At 38.9% G+C, this 22,394-nt stretch overlaps 2 protein-coding genes across 6 annotated transcripts in view; both read right to left on the bottom strand.

Annotated features, from left to right (window-relative positions):
- Positions 1–16,097, bottom strand: part of ANKRD12 (ankyrin repeat domain 12) — a 111,145-nt gene extending 95,048 nt beyond the window's left edge. For 3 of the 5 annotated variants that reach the window (XM_061169482.1, XM_061169484.1, XM_061169485.1), the window contains exon 1: positions 15,821–16,097. The gene's annotated coding sequence lies outside the window, so the exon portion shown is untranslated. Of the gene's footprint in view, positions 1–15,664; positions 15,750–15,820 lie in introns of those variants that run through there. The other 2 variants (XM_061169486.1, XM_061169483.1) reach the window with 2 other exon arrangements.
- A 4,755-nt stretch (positions 16,098–20,852) lies between these two features.
- NDUFV2 (NADH:ubiquinone oxidoreductase core subunit V2) overlaps positions 20,853–22,394 on the bottom strand; it is a 31,261-nt gene continuing 29,719 nt past the window's right edge. Inside the window, exon 8 of the mRNA XM_061168975.1 lies at positions 20,853–21,006. Coding sequence (XP_061024958.1) covers positions 20,913–21,006 — 94 coding nt within the window. The 3' untranslated portion in view covers positions 20,853–20,912. The remainder of the gene's footprint in view (positions 21,007–22,394) is intronic.

Genomic DNA, 22,394 nt, shown 5'->3' with positions numbered 1-22,394 from the left:
GGAATCAGATAACAAGTGAAAACATTTGCAACACATATGAAAAAGAACTAGCACTCAAAGAGTTAAAAACAAATCAATAAAAAAATCAGAAGATGACTTGAGGAGGCAGTTCAAAGAACAAGAAATACAAACGTTGAGTAAACATACAGAAGTATTCAAATTCACTCATAATTTTAAAACTGTAAAATAATGGATGACTTTTCATTTAGAAGACTGACAAGGATTAAGGCTGTGTTGGCAAGGATTAAGGAAAATCAGAATACTCATAAATTATTGATGGCGATGAAACTGGGATAACCTCTTTGGAGAAGAATCTGGCAAAACTATTAAAATACAAACGCACAGACTTTTGTCCTGATACAATTTTAGTATTTACCCTACAGGTGTACTATACAAATATGCAAAGATAATACACAAAGGCATCCACTAAAACGTTATGTGTATCCAAAACACGAGGAAAAAATCTAAATATTCATTTGTAAAAATGTGGATAAACAAAGTATAGTACCTTTTTACGGTAAAAGTTATGCAAAAATTCTTTTTTCTTGACCTCTCCTCTTCTGCAGAAACTCTAAATGTTGGGAGTATCTCAGGACTTGATCCTGGATCCCTTTCTACTCTCTAACACACTCCCTAAATAACCTAATCCCATGGTTTTAAATACCACTGAAGTGCTACTCACTTCCAAATCCATACCTCTCGTCCTTATTTAAAACTCTGTATTTGTATATCCAACTGCCTACTTGACATCTTCACATGGATGTCTAATAAGCATATCAAACTAAAATAATACTATAGAGAATTCTTAATTTTCTGTCAAACTTCCTCACCTACCCATCTTCTCCATTTCAGTAAATGGCACCACCCTCCATCCATCACTTAAGCCAGAAATTCAGAAATGTTGACTCCATCTCTAAAGCATATCTCAAATTAAATCCATGTCTTTCCACATCAATTGCTACCCACCCCAAGCCACCATCATCACTTGAATAGGCTAGTGCAAAAACTCTGCAAATTATCTCCCTGCTTCCATTCTTACCCTACTCCTCCTTTCCTCCTTCTCTTAAACACACACACACACACACACACACACACTTCTACAAGCCGTGATCAGTGATCAGATCTCTTAAAACTAAAAACCAGATGCTACCAGTGATGTCTTAATTTTTTTATTGGTTTCCCACTGAAAAAAATCTCAACTCAAACTAAACCATCTATACTATATGAAGCTGAATTAATGGAACAGACGTCTGAAGAAATTTTTAAACCATTAAAAATCCTCAAAGAAATAAGACTGATAATATGCAGAAAGACTAAACAGAACCAAGAAGAAATACAGAGTATGAAAGTACAATGACTGAAATAAACAACTCTACAGGTTAGATAAATAATAGAAAGAAAAACCCCAAGAACGAGTTAGTGAGCTAGAAGATCAGGCAGAGGATAGTTACAGAAGGCATCAGAGAGGAATTTTTTTTTTAAAGGAAAATATTAAAGTTAAGAGATGGAGAAGAGACGTTAGAAGTAACAAAATCCATATAACAGAATTCCCAGAAGAAAAAAAAAATGAAGAAAAGATACTTGAAAAAATTACCAATAATTTTCCAGAATTGAGGAAAGATCAAAGGTCTTAGATTAAAGTGTCTGGAATACAACCTGGCACACAGTAGACTTCCAGTAAATATTTGTTGAATGAAAGAATCAATGAATATGAATTCAAGGGCCAAACAAGACAGGAAAGGAACTACACCCAGACACACTATAAACTGAAAAAGATAAACAAAAATTTCAAAATCTTCTAGAGAGGAACTGCAGGTCACACACACAGGAAATCAAACTGACATCAGAAGTTACGAAAAGCAACATCAGAGGCAAGACAACAATGTAGTAACATTTCAAAATGTTAAGGGAAAAAATTTCAAACCAAAAATCTTTAATCAAACTAAGCTATCATTTAAAAGTGAGAGTTCAATAAAGATGTTAAAAAAATAATAAAAATTAAAAAAAATAAAAGTGAGGGTTAACGAATGATATTTTCAGGCATAAAAAGGCCTTAGAATGTATATATACAAACACCCTGCTTGAAAATTGCTTTTAAGGAGGCACTCAAAAAATAACTGAAATAAATCTATGAGAACTACTATGTGATGTATGGGAATTAGAGTGAATAAATAACCTAATAAACCTAATATTTCATACAAAAACAAAAATGACGGATGGATGCTTGAAGAATACCCCTAACAATCCAGAAACAAAATTCTACAAAACGTCAACATGGCTGCTGGGACGTTGTGGGGTAGGAGGTGGGGTGGAGGAGACTAGAGGAAAGTGAGAAAGTGGTTACAGTACTTCTCTTGTTTGGAGGAAAGAAAACATATATATTTAAAAATATTTTTTAAAATATATTTATAAGATTAAGAAACTGTGGAAGATGAATAGAAATAGTCAATAGAATGTAAATAATTGCCAATATTTGTGTTGTTACAATAAATTTATTACGTTTATTACAATAAATGAAAATGGATTAAACTCATTAATTAAAAGATACGAGTCTCTGAGATTGGATAAAAATAAGATTCAGCAACATACTTTGTAAAAGAGACCAAAAAAGGATACTAACATGGTTGACGATAAAAGGATAAGAAGACGACACACCAGGAAATATAACCCTAGGCTGGTAGACTTTTCTTTAGGCCCCATTCATAAATAATTCAGACCCTTCCTGGTCTGGGCACAGCTCCCTGCCACTCCTGGGCCTGTGGGTTCCAGGGCTGCATTAAAGCTCACACACTAAGAAGGTATCTGTCTATTTTCTTTATAGAACAGGGCTTCAATTTCTGCTTCCTATTATGACTTTGAGTTCTTTTTCCATTTCAGGCACCTGCAGATTCCTCTTTCTTCCTTTCAAGCTCAGCTGTGTTTTTAAAATATTTTATTTTTATCTAGCTTTCCGTATACATTACTAAAAAAGAAGGGAGCATCCCCAGTCTGCCTCATAGTCCAGAAGTCCCCAGAACATGCACTTAATTTCTTAATCTTAATTTCTTTTTTAATTTTATTTTTACTTTTAAATTTTTAATCTTAATTTCATCTATATTATGAAATGGTAATGCTCAAATAATAAGGCTTCGAGAAGTAAATAAAATATCTTAGCATACATAGTCCTTGGTGCAGATAAAATATTCAAATGCTGCCCTCTAAATTTACCAGCAATTTTACATCCTACCTAAAGAAAGTAAAGCTAGAACCATAAGCACGGAATGGAAATTCCTAACTTTTTTCCTGCTCCAGTTTCCACTGGGCTGCAGCTATGCTGAGGGTAAAAATGCTTCCTCCAAAATTGTTTTGAGAAAAATAGGTAACTAGTAAAAGACCAAATCACAGCAACAGAATTCAATGACCCTTAAGAGTCATTCAGTAGGGACTTCCCTGGTGGTCCAGTGGTTAAGACTCTGCACTTCCACAGCAGGGGTCGTGGGTTCGATCCCTGGTCGAGGAACTAAGATCCCGCATGCAGCACAGTGCAGCCAAAATAAAATGAAATGGTTACTTTAAAAAATAACAAATAAGAGCTTCCCTGGTGGCGCAGTGGTTGAGAATCTGCCTGCCAATGCAGGGGACACGGGTTCGAGCCCTGGTCTGGGAAGATCCCACATGCCGCGGAGCAACTGGGCCCATGAGCCACACCTACTGAGTCTGTGCGTCTGGAGCCTGTGCTCCGCAACGGGAGAGGCCGCGACAGTGAGAGGCCCGCGCACCACGATGAAGAGTGGCCCCCGCTCGCTGCAACTAGAGAAAGCCCTCGCACAGAAACGAAGACCCAACACAGCCAAAAATAAATAAATAAAATTTAAAAAATAAAAAATAACAAATAAAGGTCATGGAGCTCATCCTTTAAAAAAGAAAAAAAAAGAGTCAGTTAGTAAAGTGACTATTATTTTCTCTGTGATTTGATCTGGGAGCCTGAAGTCCAAGATTCTATGCTGAGATCTACCACTGACTTTTTGGTTGACCTTCATCACTTCTCAGTATTTGTTTCTTCTTGAAAGTAAAGGTAGGCTAGATAACATTGAAAATCTCCTATTTTTCCAAAATTCTGATTCCAGAATAAGATGTTTAGAACAATTTCACTCCATTCTATTTTTCTATGAATACAAAAATGACAGATTAAAGTACTAAACAATGACATCCTTATTGCTGTGTTCCCCCATGCAAAAAAAGTAAACCATTAGACATAAATACTAAACATTTCCTACTTGCACCAAGACCAAAAGCTTAATTCCCTCACACTTAAAAAGTGGTCTTAAAAAATAACAGAAAAGGCCTCACGGTAAATGGTCACGCTCCTGGGATATTAACTGTACCTCCCTAACACCTCAACTACTTAAACAATTCAAGTGAGAATTCAGTCTATGAAAAGGGTTTGTGCTTGCTTTATCATACCATCCCAAAGTAAGGCATGGTTGATTTTCACCACGATGTTTTCTGGCAGCTATTCCATAACATTTTTCCCACAAGAATAATATGGCTGTATTCCAGACCAAGAAATCAGTATCATCAAAATCACAAATTTAACCAGCAGCATGAAAAAGATGAAAACATCCACATCCTTTAAAATAAACTGTTCTCAACGCTGCCCTTAAAACTATTTTTTAAAGTCCTTAAGGAATGTTTATAGTCTATTTTATACAGTTCTATATTAACTTTTTTAAAAATAAATTTATTTATTTTTATTTTTGGTTGTGTTGGGTCTTCATTGCTGCGCACAGGCTTTCTCTAGTTGTGGCAAGCGGGGGCTACTCTTCGTTTCGTTGCGCAAGCTTCTCATTGTGGTGGCTTCTCTTGTTGCGGAGCACGGGCTCTAGGCGCGCGGGCTTCAGTAGTTGCAGCACGCAGGCTCAGTAGCTGTGGCTCGCAGGCTCTAGAGCGCAGGCTCAGTAGTTGTGGCCCACGGGCTTAGCTGCTCCGTGGCATGTGGGATCTTCCCGGACCAGGGCTCAAACCCGTGTCCCCTGCATTGGCAGGTGGATTCTTAACCACTGCGTCACCAGGGAAGCCCTATACAGTTCTATATTAACTTTTATAATGAGCATGTACTACTTGTATAATCTACAAATAAAAATTTTAAAAATAATAAAATAGGTCGACTTCCACTTGGTTTGCTCTGGAGAACTACAGTGTTCCGGTTAGAACCCAAGGGGAAAAAATAATGAGATGGCAGGTGAGAGAACTACTTCAGAGAGAGGAAGAGGGAAAGAGGTAAAAGGTACTTTCATGTGTTTTATGTTTTCTAACCCAGCCATCAGAATAGGAAAGGAAGCAAAAGATTCAGGACAGAAGCTCAATCCAGTAAATATAGGCTGCACTTTGGGTTGGTGTTGCTATATATTATCTCCTTCGGAAAGCTGAGCATGGCAGTTAATTTAGAAGACTATACCAAGTAAATGCACTGTAAATAGTCGATTTGGTTTAGCTCTGTGTATTACCTTCAAAATTCCACAAAGGTAAACCAACAGTATAAAATAGAGTAACATTTAGGCAGCCACACTGCTTGAAATATAAACAACCAAGGGTTCATGCTTGCTATATCATACCTTCCCAAAGTAAGCCATGGTTGACTTTTAGCACAATGTTTTCTGGCAGCTATTCCATAACATTTTCCCACAAGAAGATGATGATTGTATTCCAGACCAAGAAATTACACACGCCCACGCAAGATAGCAGACCACATTGAAGGGATAGCAAAAACTGAAGCACAACAGGGTAGAAAATGAGGCTAAAGAGAGGAGGAAGGGAGCAACATGAAGCACCTTGTCATTGTGTTGTTTGATCTTTATGATGACAAAAGCAATTTAAGGCTTTAAAAAAAGGCAGTGACACAATTCAAGTAGCATGTTTAAAAAGGTGCCATGGGGGGGGGGGAAAAGTGCCATTGGTGAAACGCTGGAAGACAGACTAAAGAGGAATTACAGGAAAGACACGGAGACCACTTCAATTATAACGACCAGACTGTGAGGTGGGAAGGAATAGTCAGCAACAGCAAGGAGGCTAGAATGACATCAGCAACAAGAAGTAAAAACGCTTTGAAAATAATTTAAAAGAAACAATTAGCATTTATCTGTTGTATTTATCTTCCAATAATAATGACTAAACAATACTTCAAATTTTTAAAAAATAAAATTCTCATTACTTCATTAGATAATATTTACAAAAGAGATTAGTGGTAAAAAGATTTTTTGGCACTGTCAAACAGCGGACCATAAAGGATCACGTTCTAACAATGCATTTAGAATTTTTAAAGAAAGTAATACAGGCAGTTGGGTTTACAATGATCTATTTGCCCTCGGTATATAAATATATTTATATATACATTCATTTCTAGATGTAAAGGTCGACATATAAAACACTCATCTGCAATGGGGAGTTGACATAAATGACTTCTAAGGTTCTAAGATTCTAAAAAAGAGTTGCTGGGTTTACTGACCCCTTTCTAGCCCTACAGGGCTCTAAATGTGCAACTTCCGTAGACCAGCAGAGGGCTGCAACAGCCCAGAGAAAATGGTGAGGCAGCTTGACTTGCATCTCTGGCACTGGGCAGTGGAAAAATTACAATACTGAAAGTAGAGAACTAACAACCACTACGTATTCACTTCACTGTCAACAGATTCTAAAAAGGGGCAAGAGCAATCCCCCAAAGCCTGAAAACTAGAAACACTCATAATTAAGCATTTTGCCACCAGCTCCTTTCTCTTCCTGCAAAATAGCAAAGTGTTTGGAAGGAGAACAAAATCTCACTAACATAGGGTAATTAGCAGGGAAAAAAGCCAGTCAAAATGAGTTAGCAACTCACACTTCCTTTCAGACCACTGCTCCACACTGCTGCTACCAGACTAATCTTCCTAAAATGATTATTTCATTAGGTTACTCTCACATCTACTTTGCCAATTTGTTCTGCATATAGTGCAGTGCTGAAGTCTTTACTTTGCCTAGATTTTAAGGTAGATTTCTACCTCACGTATACAAATCTTATTTTCATCTCCCCTAGTGAGACTGCTCTTACTGTTATACACAATATGCAAGAGAGACTTCCCTGGTGGTCCAGTGGTAAAGAATCCGCCTTCCAATGCAGGGGATGCAGGTTTGATCCCTGGTCGGGGAACTAAGATTCCACATGCCGTGGGGCAACTGAGCCCTCGCACCACAACTACTGAGCCCATGTGCCTGAACTAGAGAGCCCGCGTGCCGCAAACTACACAGTCCACGCGCTCTGGAGCCCACACGCCACAACTAGAGAGAAGCCTGAGCACCGCAACAAAAGATTCCGCGTGCCGCAACTAAGACCCGACGCAGCCCAAAATATAAATATAAATTAATTAATAAATAAATAAGTAAATAAATAAATAAATGAAAATGGGCAGGGATTGAAAAAATATGTAATAGAATTGAAATGGAAAAGGTCACTGTGGTGAACTTCGCATAAAGAAACAAATCTACACAGGTCTAGGGAAAGGACAGATCCACTGTTGGGAAAAGTTTGTGCAAAGAGGGAGATAGGAATTTGCCTGGGAAAGTGAGGAAATGGCTCAAGGAAAGGTATACAGGGGGGTTCAACTGAATTGTAATTCTTAAGGCTGGTGATAGGTAGAAGGTGCTCACTATGCTATCTTCTGTACCTTTTAAATTACTTGAAATATTTCAAAATTTAAAAAAGTTTTTGGTATTTTACTTTGCCCCACAAAAGCAGCCAATCTACTCAACAGATCAAACGTCTGGTGGCATTTTCAGTACTCACACTTTAATCCCAAATAATGCCCTAACTCATTTTTACGGCTTTCTATTTTTTTAAATATTTATTTATTTATTTATTTTTGGCTGCATTGGGTCTTCGTTGCTGCACACGGGCTTTCTCTAGTTGCGGCGAGCGGGGGCTACTCTTTGTTGTGGTGTGCAGGCTTCTCATTGCGGTGGCTTCTCTTGCTGCGGAGCACGGGCTCTAGGCGCGCGGGCTTCAGTAGTTGTGGCGCGCGGACTCTAGAGCGCAGGCTCAGTAGTTGTGGCGCACGGGCTTAAGTTGCTCCGCAGCATGTGGGATCTTCCCGGACCAGGGCTCAAACCTGTGTCCCCTGCATTGGCAGGCAGATTCTTAACCACTGCGCCACCAGGCAAGTCCCGACGGCTTTCTTTAAAAATGATAGGTACATACTTTAGTCTTAAACGAAAGGAAAAGACTTCTAATTGCTTTGATAATTGGGTGCAGTTTGAATAGTGACACATTAAAAAAAAACAAAAAAAGAGATTTGAGATAAAGGACATGGCATAAAAAACCAGAATAATTTATGATAATCATGGCTTCTGCAATGTAAGTCTGAGATCCTGAAAATCATCTTTATCTACACCCAAACTCTCTATGCAATTAGAGGTACTGAAATCAGTACCCTGCCCAAGAGAGCAACACTTATGGAAGTATTAAGTTATTTCTAATCCACATACCACATCATTCCCACCCTGACCCAACAATAAGGTGGGTTATTAGCACTACTTCAACTATAGCCAAAGTTGTAGCTTCCATATAACTTCACACCAGGGCTGAACTATCTGGGCCTTTAGTCCTGACCTGCTACCTCTGTCTCCTGCACACTCTCCAACATAAACCCACTTGCTATACTCCGCACAAGAATTCAGGACAACTGCCAAATTTAAATGAAGAATAATCTACAAAGATACTGAATCACTATGTTGTACACCTGAAACTAATATGATTGATATTATAAATCAACCAGACCTCAATAAAAAAAGAATTCAGGATAACTGCATATAGGGCATTTAAAAGAAAACATGCTCTAAACTGACTTAGGGTAGTAGTATTATTGGTAGCTCTTTTAGTCAGGGCAATTTAGGATTATAAACTGTTTCCCTGCCAAAGTATGCTGAGAAGAATAATAAGAAATATGGTACCAAGGGACCAAACCATAGTAAATTCACTGTATTTTAACAGCTGTAAGTAAGTAACAAGAAAAGTGTGGTACTGTGGAAACTCCAACCCCAATGACAAACAATATGTATGTATTTGGTTTTATTTTTAAAATAAAGCATTTCCTGAAATATAATCATGTAAATGTTATGAACTGTGGATAAAAAAGGCAAATCTCATTGATGATACTGATATTAAACAACTTTATCTATGAAAAGAAATATACTATAAAAAATAAATGCCTAAAAACACAAATTAGGACTATTTAAGAATGTAACAGTTCTACATCAAAAATGCAACTTAAATTTCCAAGTCAGTGATTCTTAGTCTTTTTTGGACAGACCCATCTCAGAGCCTGAAAGCCATAGGTTCTTTCACTAAAAAATTTGCAGTGTAACTTCCAAATGTTTACAGAACCTCTCTGTAATTATGGATCCTTGTTTTAAGTAATTATCTCTTGCAGCTAGATTTTAAGCTCCATACAAGAAGAAAATGTCTTCTTCAGATATGTGCTTAGCATTGGCACCTAAAACCTTAAAACCTAAGCACCTTTTCAATGATCTCCTTGTCTCCTATATGAATTCTATACGACCTCGAATTATTTTCTAAGAAAATCTGTATTACATTACTCCCCATCTTGGAAAATTTTTATTAAGCCCCTCTTCCTAGCAATCATGGCCTTTTTCATCTGCTACCCATCTTTTCTCCCTTAGTCCCAGTTCATCCTCTTCTGCCAGTCAGATCATCCTCCTGTCATTAGCACTGGGGTGATCCTTTACAGTGTGATGGAATCTACGGTACAATGAACAAGACAGACATGATCCATGTCCTCGAGGGCTCACCATGTTCCTTTCTACACCAACTAGAAAGCAATTTGAATGATTAAACAATAATACTGTCCGCCTATTTCACATGTCTCTGTTTTGTTCATTGAATGTAAATCCTTTAAAAAAAAAACCTATGATATTGTCTTCACTTATATTTTTCTAAACTCCTGCCTCAACAATGCTAAATGCAATACCGTTCACAGAAACATTTATTTAAAATTTGTTAACTAAGCATGCAGTGTTTCAAACCTTCTTGATTATATCCATAATACTAGTTCATTGTGGCAAAACTTGAAAATACAGAAAAATAAAAGAAATTCTGGTTACTTTCATATTCAATATCCAGAGATAATCTGTCACACTGTCAGACTGGATCATTCAAGAACTTTCACTCCTTGTAAAAATCCATAATACAAAACAATTATTTTCCCCACAAAGGCTCAAATTTTATCTATCATTTTACCTTTTTTTCTCTTAATAATAACAGCTTCTTTGAAGGTGCAGTTTTGTAAAGGAGCAATACAGACACTGATTTAAACTCATCTGTATAATGGCAACAAGATAAACTTCACAAGGTAATGGTAAAGAGTGAATGAAAAGTTATGTGGAGAGCCCATTATCAATCACAGGACATTTGTAATTATGCCTCTGACCAAAGGATATGAAGTATCAATTCACAGAAGAGAAAATGCAAATGATTATTTCTCCATGTATTAGCTAATGATCCAAATTCCTGTAGCTAAAATCAAACCCTTCATACCACAATTAAAGATGAAAGTCTTGGATGTAAAATGACAGTGATAATATAACTTAAATGTAATGACACAAATTTTAATTGGTAACCAACAATTTGTTTACTTTCAATAGCATGAACACAAATAGAAGATAAAGAGGTATTTTTTTGTCCTGTTGGACTGCAGCTTAAAGAGAACACTCATCTTCATTCTTGGGATGTTTTTATGAATCCTGGAAGACAGGGATAATTTCTGAAGGTTGAAGAACCACTACTGGGTGATCACCTCAACTATCAATCTACAAACGAATTGGGTTGATCTTAAGCAAAAATTTTTCTCAAAGTAATAAAATTACATTTATATAACACTTACAAATTTCAAGTTAGTTCTTGAGTAATAGCATCTAGAGTTGGAGACATTCCAGTAACAACTTTTTGAAGTGTCTTCATAACTAGATATATAAAATATCTATTCTCATCATATATTAAAATAACACATATGTAAGTATCTAACAGTACCTAAAGTACTAAAGCTCAATAAAAGGTCTTTGATCACCAAGTAACTTACAAATAGTCAAAATTAAACTCTGGTAAAAAGGACTTATTTTAACTCAGAGGTTGCAAGACTTTAGTACATAACATTAGAATATAAGCCAAGGCTTTATTCCTAGTTACAATATTTTTGTGCAAATTATGGTAGGAAACATTCTGTAAATTTTAAATTTTCTCATCTAAGTGACATCATTAACCACCAGCACTAATTAGTAAAGTGGTATAAAGAATGTTTTTAGTACTTACTTCTACCCTGCTTGTTAAAGTTTCAGAAGTGGTAGAACAGAACGGAAGAAAGCTGTGTACAATGCGGCTTTGGTGGAAGAGAGAATAAAAGTAGGTGTTTCTTTCCTCTTCCTTCAGATTGCTAATGCTTCTCTTTCACGAGTGCATTTCAAAGGAGTCTAGTATTACTCCAGAGAATTTTAACCTGGATCCTATCCATGGTTCAATATCATCAGATTAGCGGATTTTTTGCTGATCTCAGAGTAGTTGTGAAATTCAAGAGATCGGATATAAAATGTACTTCATGAACTACAGAACACCGTAATTTTTTACATACTATTATCTTTTATCGTGAGTTACTACAGCTATTTCTAGAAAGAGAGCCACGCACACATGGTTTTTGTTCTCTATTAGAAGTCAGAATGCCAACAAAACTCCTATGTAGGAAGAACAACAATCTGAAATGTAAGAAGCTACAGGACTCTCCCAACTCTTTCAAGCAATAAGGTAGTTTAACAACATAGTATTTATCACTAATATTTGTGGTATCTCCCCCAATTGGGGCCCAAATACAAACTGATAAGCAGAAATGTAAACTACTACATATTTTGACACAATTTTAGTGCAATAAACAAATATTAAGGGACCGGCCAAAAAAAGACACAATTTTTAAAAGCCGAAGAAAAAGAAATGATTTTGCAACTTGCAGCTTCATAGTTTACCTCTTCTATTTACCTCAATTTGGAAGCATTTCTGTGTTTAAACCTAATTTTCTAAGAACTTAAATTTGAATTTGAATTTCTTAGAATTGTGGAGGGTTCCACCTATCAGAAAACCTAGTTTTGGTTGCTATTTTCTAACCTGGACAAACTCATATTTACTCTTGCTGGATCTATTCCTTTATAAAAGTCCCAAATGAATTTGGTTAGTTATCTTTTCCCTTCAGTCACTCTGTTTAAAGTGTTTCCTTAGAACAATGAACATCAATATCAAGGTGGAGTCTGTCAGAACAGCCTCTTAGTACTGTTAACAACTGTAGTCCTTCTGTTGCTGGCGAGACTAATTTGTTTCTGACAACTAACATAAAAAAACCCAACTACATCAGCATCTCATTAAAAGGCTGGCTGGACTGTTTTCCACAATTCTCATAAGGTATTTTCTTTTCTTTTTGTTTTTTAACCAACACAGTAGAAGGTAGAATGCTGCCCACCCCCCGCCCCACCAAATTTTTCACAAAGTCAGAAACTTAAAAACTGCCCTAAAACTTCTCAAAATCAGCTGAACACTCTGAGAGATAGAATACAGAGAAATGGTTAAGAATGGGGATGGCAGAGTCTGTCACTTTTTTAGGTCTGTGAATATCTGTACACCACATAACAGTTCAAAGCCTCATTTTCCTCAGCCACAGTATCTGTTTTACAGGGTTATTATGAAAATTATCTGAAATATTTCACTTAAAACTTTGAACACAGATACGTGCAGATTCTACATGCTCAACAAATGTTTACCATAACCTTTAGCTTCAAGATTACAAATAATCCATGTATGTAACACTACAATACTACAATGTTGATGTTCCCAGTATTATCGATTTAAAGCACTAAAAGAAAAAGGTCTTTAAACCTAACAGCAAAAGTCAACAAAAAATGTCTTAACATTCCTACACGGATATTTTAGATCTACAAGATAACCTTAACATGAACTACTCAAAAGCTGAGTTTATAAAGGAAATTACCTCCTGTTATTGCCATTATCTAGAAACTAGCAACAAATTAACATTGCTACTAAGATACTTTCACTATTACTTTTAAAAAGCCACTGCCTGTTAAAGAAACAGATTATGCATGCATGAGTGTATATGAGAATGTTTTCAAATGCTATATGAAGAAACCTCATATTCTCCAGAGGAAGTCAGGCTCTAACAACCGCAATATTTAAAATGTTCATAAGAAGCTTTACTAAGATTAGAACTAAGTAGGGATCAGAAAATGTATCTACAGGGAGTTACAATCTGTAAAACAGCAGGTGCTCAAAACAATGAAGCTAAGGCTCAGCAAAAACCTAGGGATCTAGACACCTTAGATAATACAGTAGAAAACCGTATTTATTCTAAAAATAATATCACCACATTTTATATAGATAAAAGCTTATAGTATATAATATGCTTTCCATATGTAATCACATTTGTTCCATCAAACAATCCTGTAAATTATGCAGGAAACTTATTTTTTGCAGATTACAAAGGCAAGGTTCTGAAAGTATGATTTGTCAAAAACCACAGTTAGGAAGTGACAAATCAAGAATTTAAACCCTGGCCTTCTCACTTTTATTTGCCTGTTCTTTCCACTACTCCATAAAGCTACTTCTTAAAGAAAGAAGCAAATTAGCGTCTTCAGAAAAAAAAATCTCTAGGCCAAACCACAGACCGTTTTAATTAGCTGTGCTGCCTTGGGTAAGTCATTTCCCCTTACCAGGCCTTTATTTTCTCATCTGTAAAATGAGGGAAATGGATTAGAAAATCTGAGGTCTCTTCCAGTTCTAAGGATAAATCTCTAAACTACAACCTTTACAGAGCACAAGCATTTTACAAATACATGTTGATGTCAGCTTCAGCAACAAGTTCCAAGTCAGAAAGTGGTGTCATTAGCTATTAAGCAACCTACTGCAATTACTGGATAAATTCTTCATGTCTATCTGATAGATGTTGCTTCAGTAGCATCAAGTTTATATACAGAAAGCTGTCTAAACCTTTTATGGACTACGATGGAAATGATTAATCTCACTATTCATTCTCCTTTTAGCCTGAAACAATGCTCTTAAAACATAAGAATGGCTTACAGAAAATTTAACTACTCGTCAACTCATACCAAGAGACTGAACATTTTTACTATTATTTTTATTCTATAGAATAAAAACCTCTTTTCCAATGAAGTTTTCCAAATATCCCTATTTCTCCAGTCTACCTCGAAGATTATCAGTTACCTTTTTCAGCAACTTCTATAGCAAAAAAAAAAGTAACACAATTTGATAAAAACATCTTCCTTTTAAATTCATTCCACCAGTTGGGCGCTCATCTCCAAACAAAATTCAAGCTTTTTTCCCCCTTCCTAATATTAAAGAACTAAAATCAAAGACCGCACAATGTATTTCCACCTACTAAGTTCTTTCCTCATCTGAACACTTTATTTTCTTTACTCTGCCTCAAATAGTCTTCATGCAATACACACCCAGAGATTTCCACTTTCCCAGCTCTGCTTGTTCATAAAGCCATCCTAACAACAACTATGGAAACCAGAGAGATTAAGAACATTACAGGCATCCTGCTCTTTTCCTTCCATGAATACTACTTAGGTTTTACTTCATTTTAACACCTTGCCTGTCCCTAAAATAGAACACATACCCCGAATAGTTAGGCTTGACCTTACTCAGTCAACCGTCTGCAGACCTTTAGAAATTTAGTTACTGCTTGTGTCGACTATAAAAGATCTTTTAGTAAAGCCTTCCCCCGTTTGCCTATGAAACATTTCGAATGTTTACATGTTTTTGCGTTTAGCCCAAATTAAAGACTTTTCCCAACAAGCTTAGCTAATATAACGACTTGATCTTACACAGTCGACACTATCTCATTTTGTTTTTTAAGCCACTTGGCACCAATATAGCACATGTTCTGCCAGTTCTGAGCTAATCTCCAGGAAAGCCTTTGTATAACGACTGAAAAAACTGAAACAGATCAGTGCCCAAGATTTTTAAGAGCCTATATGAGCATATGTTTTTAATCAACAGTCAATTTATTTTCAAATACCTATTTCACCAGTTCGCCTTCTTTTATAATTTACATAAACCGTTTTAAAATAAAGGACACATGACTGAGAACTCAGGTTCACTTCAACTTCAGGATTAGAGCCGATTCCGAAGTGTTAAGGATCCCTGGGTCTGCGACCCCTTTCACTGCGTCCGCAGGGTGGAAATTACACTCTCGACCATTAACACCGCTTAAAATGTTTCCTACGGTTTCAACGGGTGCAAGAGTGTCAACTTCCCGTCCTAAACTGTTTCTTACTGTTATTATTAAAACAGCTGTCAGCTGGGCTTCGGTGACCTCTTTGTATAACCGTTTATTCAACGCTTTGGGAACCTCGAGGCCGCGTCACACCGTATCACCCTCGAACTAGCTCCAAGAACCCGGCGGCCCGAGGGTCCGATAACGCCGGGGCCCGGCTCGCCCGCACCGCGAAGCTGCCTACCCGCGGCCCCGGGCTGGGGGCGCCCCGCCCCCACCCCGCCCGGCTGCCGGCGGCGCCCCCCCCCCCCCGCCCCCGGCCGCGCACACTCGCTCCCTCGTTCCCTCGCACGCACACGCGCCGCGGCCCCGCCATGTTCCGGGAGCGGCGCGGCCGTCCGCGGAGCCCCCGCCCCCCGCTCGGGCAGCTCCCGCCGCGCCGCGGTCACGGCGCTCCCGGCGGGGCAGCCCGTACTGTCAGCGCGGCGCCGCGGGGCGGGGCGCGTCCCTACCTCGCTCGGGGGAGGGGACGGGCGCGGGCGCGACTGAGGGGCTCCTCCCGGGCTCCGGGGCCGGGGCTTGAAACCGCGCCCCTCCTTCCTCCTCGCCTGTCGCCACGCCCCCCTCGCCCGCACGGACCCGAGGCACGGCCGGCGCGGGAGGGTCTACCACCGGAACGAGGGCCTCGGCGCCGCCGTCGGTGTCGTGGTCTCCGCCGCCGCCGCGAACGCCGCCAAGGCCGGGCTCGAAAACATCTCCGGGCTCCGCCGCCCCTCACCACAGCCTGCTCGCTCCCAGGACGGCGCCGTCCGGCGATTGGCCGCGGCGCGGGCACGTGACGCGCCGGGCACGGGACGGGCGGCGTGAGCGCTCCGCCCCCGGCCCCGCCTCCCCTTCCGCCCGCCTCCCCGCCGCGGCCCGCCGCTCTGGCTAGGCCGGGAGAAGCTTCCCGAGCCGGGGGCGGGGGTCGGGGCGTACCAAGTGGACGCGGGGGTGCGGACCCCACCCGCCTCGCCACCTCCCCTCCGCCGGCACCGGCCCCAGAAGGGAGGGGCCTAGGGGAGCGAGGGAGCCGCGCAGGCGCCGCCGACGTGCCGGGCCGGCGGGTGTCGCTTCGCGCTCTGCGGCGACCATGGCCGTGGCAGTGACTGGAAACTTCTGGAAATGGCGGCGAGGAAGAGGAGGCTCAGTCTACGTTGGGTATTCACATGTTATTTTTGCGGGGGCGGGCGGACGAGTTTGCGAGCTGGGACCCGGGAGAACAACGCTGCGGCCCCGCCTGGCGGCGGAGGCGGGTGTCCGCCCCGGCTCGTGGACTGCGGGCCAGGGTCGTTCGGAAAGGCGGTGCGCCCGGGTCCGCGCACTGCGCCTGCGCGCCGACGGCCGCACCTGCGGAAGCACGGGGCTGGCCAGGCTGCAACGCGCCCCTCACCTGAGCCATGTGGGCCCCGGGCCCATCCCTAAAGCACGTTCGCGTGCACCTGTCGCGGGGACTGCACGGACTCTGCAATACGCCCTTTCACAGTCACACCTTCGGATGACTTTTTCAGACAAATTTAAGTGCATTTTCCCCCATCCGAGATAGTACTTCTCAGGGCACTGCCAGCTGGAGGACAGTGCAGGAGGGAAATTTACCGCCTCGGCGGTCCAGCTGCTGGCACTCTGACTTCCTTTGGAGGGTTGTCCGCGACAGTTTGTACTTGCCCTTATTTAACCACCAAAGAGATTACATAATCGGAGGGAAACCATTTTACTGAGTTCCTTCTGGACGCTTTTTATTTACATTGAGGTTAATCCGCGACAATTTGTGCATGCCTTTATTTAACCATAAAAGGGCTTGCGTAGTTGGAGGGAAACCATCTTCTCCCTCATCGTTGTGGCCTCCAAACTACAGCACGCATTTGTGACTTAATGAGTGAAGTTACGAATTTATGTCATTTATCAGCAGATGATATATTTCAGACTTGACAGAGAAAGCTAAATCCCATCATTTAACCATATAAAGCATAAACTTGCATTAAACATCACTATTTACTTTCCTAGGTTCCTGATTTCTCCCACCTTTAAAAACATTAGGTTCAATATGAATTTAAGAGAGCAACCTTGTGGCTAGAAGTGGATCACTGTTAAGTATAATTTGGATATTTATGGCATGAAATACAAAGAAAAATCCACTAAAAATTTAACCAAGTCTTGTCTGACTTCAAGTCGTTGAGTTGGTTCTCATTTAACTCGCTGTCATAGGGAGAATGGATGGCAGTGGCAATAGCTATTTCTACAGCAGTACGAGCCTCAGTTCAAAACTGAAAAGGTAGCTAATCTTGAATTTGCTGAAATCAATTAACCATAGTTCATGCCATAACTATATGCACAACCTTATTACTTAAAAGTCACTGAATACATGAAAGACTCATAAGGCAATTGTGATCCAAGGCACTGTACTGACTACACTTGAATAGGACACTATCTGTAAAAGAAAAGTTCATTGTAGAATCAATCAAGTTGCAAAAATTTTATTGAAGCTCCTATTAAGATTATACGCGACAAATTATAAATCAGCCAGTTTATTGGAAAGGTCCAAAATGAAGGGAAGAGGAGCTAATTTTCCTTTTCAGTGTGAAACTAGAAGTATAAATCAAGAAGTTAATTCTTATGATGGATAGAGACCTCAAAAGAAGCTGGAGCTAGTTGATTAGTACGTTGCTAGGGCTTTTAATTGTAGAGCCCTGTCTTTCAATTGGCTCAAATCCTGGAATCCATGTTCAGCAAGTGGGCAAAATATGTTTTCTTAATAGTACCAGGAGATCAAGGACCCCAAGCATTAAACATCACTCTTAGCCAAGGTTAAGTTTTATTACATTTACTTAGGGTTATTACTAGCAGACACTTAAAATGTGTGTATTTGATATCTAGAAGCCATCTGCAAAATTTACTTTCTTTCCGGCTTCTTACCTTTAGAATCAACTACTGTTACGTTTTGCTACATGATGTCCAGTTAAATCAGATCATTCAAAAAATCCTGCCGTATTTCAGGAAGGGAAATATAATATATGAAAAATACAATCTCAATCATGGCTTATCATATGAGTCTATACAGATGTAATGCTTTAATACTCTTACGACTATCGTCATGTTGTAGGACTTAACTAGGGCAATGGCTCCATCCAGTCACAGCAAGTAATTCTAAGGAATTGGTAGCTTTCCCTAGCAACACTCAGTAGCCGCTCCAAAAACCACCAAAAAAGCCAGACATTAGATTCTTTGCCCAGTAGGAAAAATGACAAGTTGAATTATTTGTTGGTTCATTTTTGTAATAAAAAAATTTAAATAGCAATAAGAACATTTCCTCCCTAAATATCTTTTTTTGTAAAGAACAGCACAGAGCTAGGAACTGAGAAGAGGAAATGAGGGAGCAAGTGGTGTTAGACACATCAACACTGCCAACTTCTCCTTATGGGTTTGAAAAATAGGCTGGGATATAGCTTCATCTCAGGCAACCGAAAACTGGCAAGAAATTTTTAATCAGTGTGTTCATATACATTTGGAACCATCTTGGATTACTGTAATGAAATTTTACCTGCCAGGTGTTTTTAAAAGCCTATCTGTAGTTATTAAAACCAGTGCTCTTGTGTTAAAAATTGACAGGATTTTCAAGAAAAATGGACAAAAAGATTAAGCAAGATTCAACTCAAAATCCTAATATGTACTACTGCAGTACAATGTAAGTGATGATCTAAGAACTATAGAATATGTTTTGATAATGATATAACAGGATGCCTATAATTATAACGACCTAAAATCAATATTCTGCTTCTGAAGTAGTACATAAGTTAATAATCAGTGCATTACCTTAATACATGACTTGTTTTTTCACCCAGTATCTGAAACCTTCCCACTCCTAACTTTTCGTCTAGTGGGAAAAAAAAAAATTATGTCAAAGTGTAAGGCATTTTTTACAATAGTAACTTTAATTTAAAGGAATACCTGTAATTTTTCATAATTTTAAATAAAAAGCTTAACACCTAACAAAGAGAAGATAGACTATTTTTTTTTTTAAGAGGTAAAAATAATAGTAAAATTAGTTGCCTGTGGGAAGGTCATCTGAGGGCTCTAGGGTAGAAGGGAGCATTTTCATTGTGTTACCTTTTTGTGCCACTTGAAAAATTACTGTTGTTACCTTCCTAGGTAAAAAACAAAAACTAGGTTGTTGTTTTTTTTAACATCTTTATTGGAGTATAATTGCTTTACAGTGTTGTGTTTCTGCTGTGTAACAAAGTGAATCAGCTATATGTATACATATATCCCATATCCCCTCCCTCTTGCATCTCCCTCCCACCCTCCTTATCCCATCCCTCTAGGTGGTCACAAAGCACTGGGCTGATCTCCCTGTGCCATGCAGCTGCTTCCCACTAGCTATCTTTTACATCTGGTAGTGTATATATGTCAATACCACTCTCTCACTTCGTCCCAGCTTACCCTTCCCCCTCCCCATGTCCTCAAGTCCATTCTCTACGTCTGTGTCTTTATTCCTGTCCTGCCCCTAGGTTCATCAGAACCTTTTTTTTTTTTTTTAAGATTCCATATATGTGTGTTAGCATACGGTATTTGTTTTTATCTTTCTGGCTTGCTTCACTCTGTATGACAGACTCTAGGTCCATCCACCTCAGTAAAAATAACTCAATTTCATTTCTCAAAAACTTGTTTTTAAAGACAGTCTTAAAAATAACCATATTTATAAGCATCACAGTTACTAGTCTGTCATAAGATCAAGGCCAAACAGTGACTTTGAGAAATCCTGAAACTGGATTAGTTGAGATCTATCCCTGAATTTAAAGCTGGTTATTAATTTTTTATTCCAGCTTGCAAAACTCATAGCTAGTTTCTTGAACTGGATATTATATACAAAGGGTTTTATTCTTTCTTCCATGTTGTAATATGCATTCAGCTGAGGAGTATATTTCCATATCCACTGAACCTTCCGACTCAAGTTACACTTCCAGTTTCTTCCCCCACTTAGTTTTTGTATACTTGCAGGGTCAGAATAACCAAGGATAATATCAAAGTGTTTTGTACCTTCCTTCTTTAAAAATGATAAATAGTACTTCTAGAGACAACTACCCTATCCTCGTTACACCAACAGTCTGCTTGATATGTCACTTACCAGTTGAAATTACAGTAGCAATGGTGTGCTGTAAATATAAAAATGTTTAAAGAGAATACTGACAAAGTTTATAGAAAGATCATATTAACTTAAGACTTGACTATGGCTAAAGATGGGAGAGCAAAATGTATTTGAAATTTGACAAAATTTTTACTTCACAATAACCTAATATTACTGATAAAAGTGAAGGGACAGTTGAAAATGCGTAATGTTGAAATAACTGTTAACTAGCTTATGGAATAATGTGTTCATAGTTAGCCGAAGACAGCAGACGACTAAAATGGTGCTCTGAAGTCCTGACGTGGCACTTACTGCTGCAAGTTGCTAGGTTACAAGCAAGGTGTACACAGATGGAAATGAACAAATAATATAAAAAGTCTATGTAGATAGATAGAAGATTCATATTTTATTTCTCCAGTGACATATTTACAGTTGAATATAAATTAAAGGCCTGCTTGCACACCAAAGCCAGGTCCTTTAGGTGGTTCAGTCAAAGAGGTAAGACCTCCAGCTGGCTCACATGAGAAGCGTCCACTCCTGAAAGGAAAAGTAACATTAAATTGACTGCTAATGATTGCCATTTATAACTGTTACCTCACAAGAGCCCAGTTAAGTAACTATTTCTCCTCAGAGAACTAGTATGGATTATTTAATCCAAACATTACAACTGCCGCAAGATTTTCTCTTCCTAAGGTTAAATATAAAAACATGAAATATGAAAAATATAAAAATAATACTAATACTAGTTCCCACTTACTGAGCAGTGTACATACATCACTGGATCGTTAAATCTTTACAATACCATGAGACAAGGGACACTGGCCAAAATATTTTACAGATACAGAAACCAAGGCTTAGGATGATGCAGCATCTGACCAAGGTTAATAGCTAAGAACTACAGCAAAATAACCTAGCCCCAGAGGACATTTTAAAAAAGCATGTTTTAATAAACTAGAGCACTACATTTATTCTTTTTGTATTTCAATTTTATTTTGACTGAGATCCACTGTCGCAAGGAATACACAGTTATACACTGTATTTGGAAACAAACAAAAACTGGATTCCTTGAGAGATTTGAAGATTTGGGAGGATGTCCCTTAGAAGCAGTAAAGACAAAATCCGTTTGTATTTTTGTTTTTAAAGGCTAAATTATTCATATTAATTTTTCAAAAACAGGTTCCAGATCAGGGTGGCTACCACAGCCACAGAGAAAACATGAACAGGTCCTCCTATAGTTCTATGAAGGGAGGCAGTGCAGAGGTAAATGAACCTGTCTTCTTTTCACCACCACACATACTTTCCCAGGTAATCGTTCAGGCTCAACCTCTGCCCTGTCTGACCTCTGTTGCTAGAGCCTATCTCGGCACCTACTCCTGTTTCACCCTTCTATTCCCTGGCTTTGCTCATTTACCTTGTTCCTGCCACAGATTTCGGCTGAAGAACTTATTCAGTTAAATCATTTTATTCCCTCTGGCTTTGCCCTTCACACTCTGTCATCAATCTTATAAGTCTATTTTTAGAGCCCTAGAAAATCATTTGTTGAGGGGACAGGAAAATGACACCACATAGTCATTTACAAGATCTTTTAAGCTATTACATTACATAATGCAAGTAACTAAGTAGTGTATTATAATAAAGAATACCTACAAAGTCAGAAATTAGTTAACGTATTTGCATTATAGGTTCACTATGAAAACCAGATAAAAAAGCAGTTACTGTACTATCTGTTACAGCCTAAAATTAAAGTTTTAGGGTAAGTAGCAAAATGATATCTAGCTTTAATAAACAGTATTTCGCTTTGTAATTTTTTTTATGTTAACTGGTAGCACAGGTACCCTTGCTGCTCTTTGACTACCAATGAAATAATGAAATTAATCCATTTTGGAGGACCTTTCTTCTCCTTTACTAGGTTCCCTCTTGTGGTT

The sequence above is a fragment of the Eubalaena glacialis genome, chromosome 15, assembly GCF_028564815.1.
Source record: "Eubalaena glacialis isolate mEubGla1 chromosome 15, mEubGla1.1.hap2.+ XY, whole genome shotgun sequence".
Taxonomy (NCBI): Eukaryota; Metazoa; Chordata; class Mammalia; order Artiodactyla; family Balaenidae; genus Eubalaena; species Eubalaena glacialis.
Note: the sequence above shows the minus strand (reverse complement) of the source record. Positions and strands in the feature narration are given on the sequence as shown.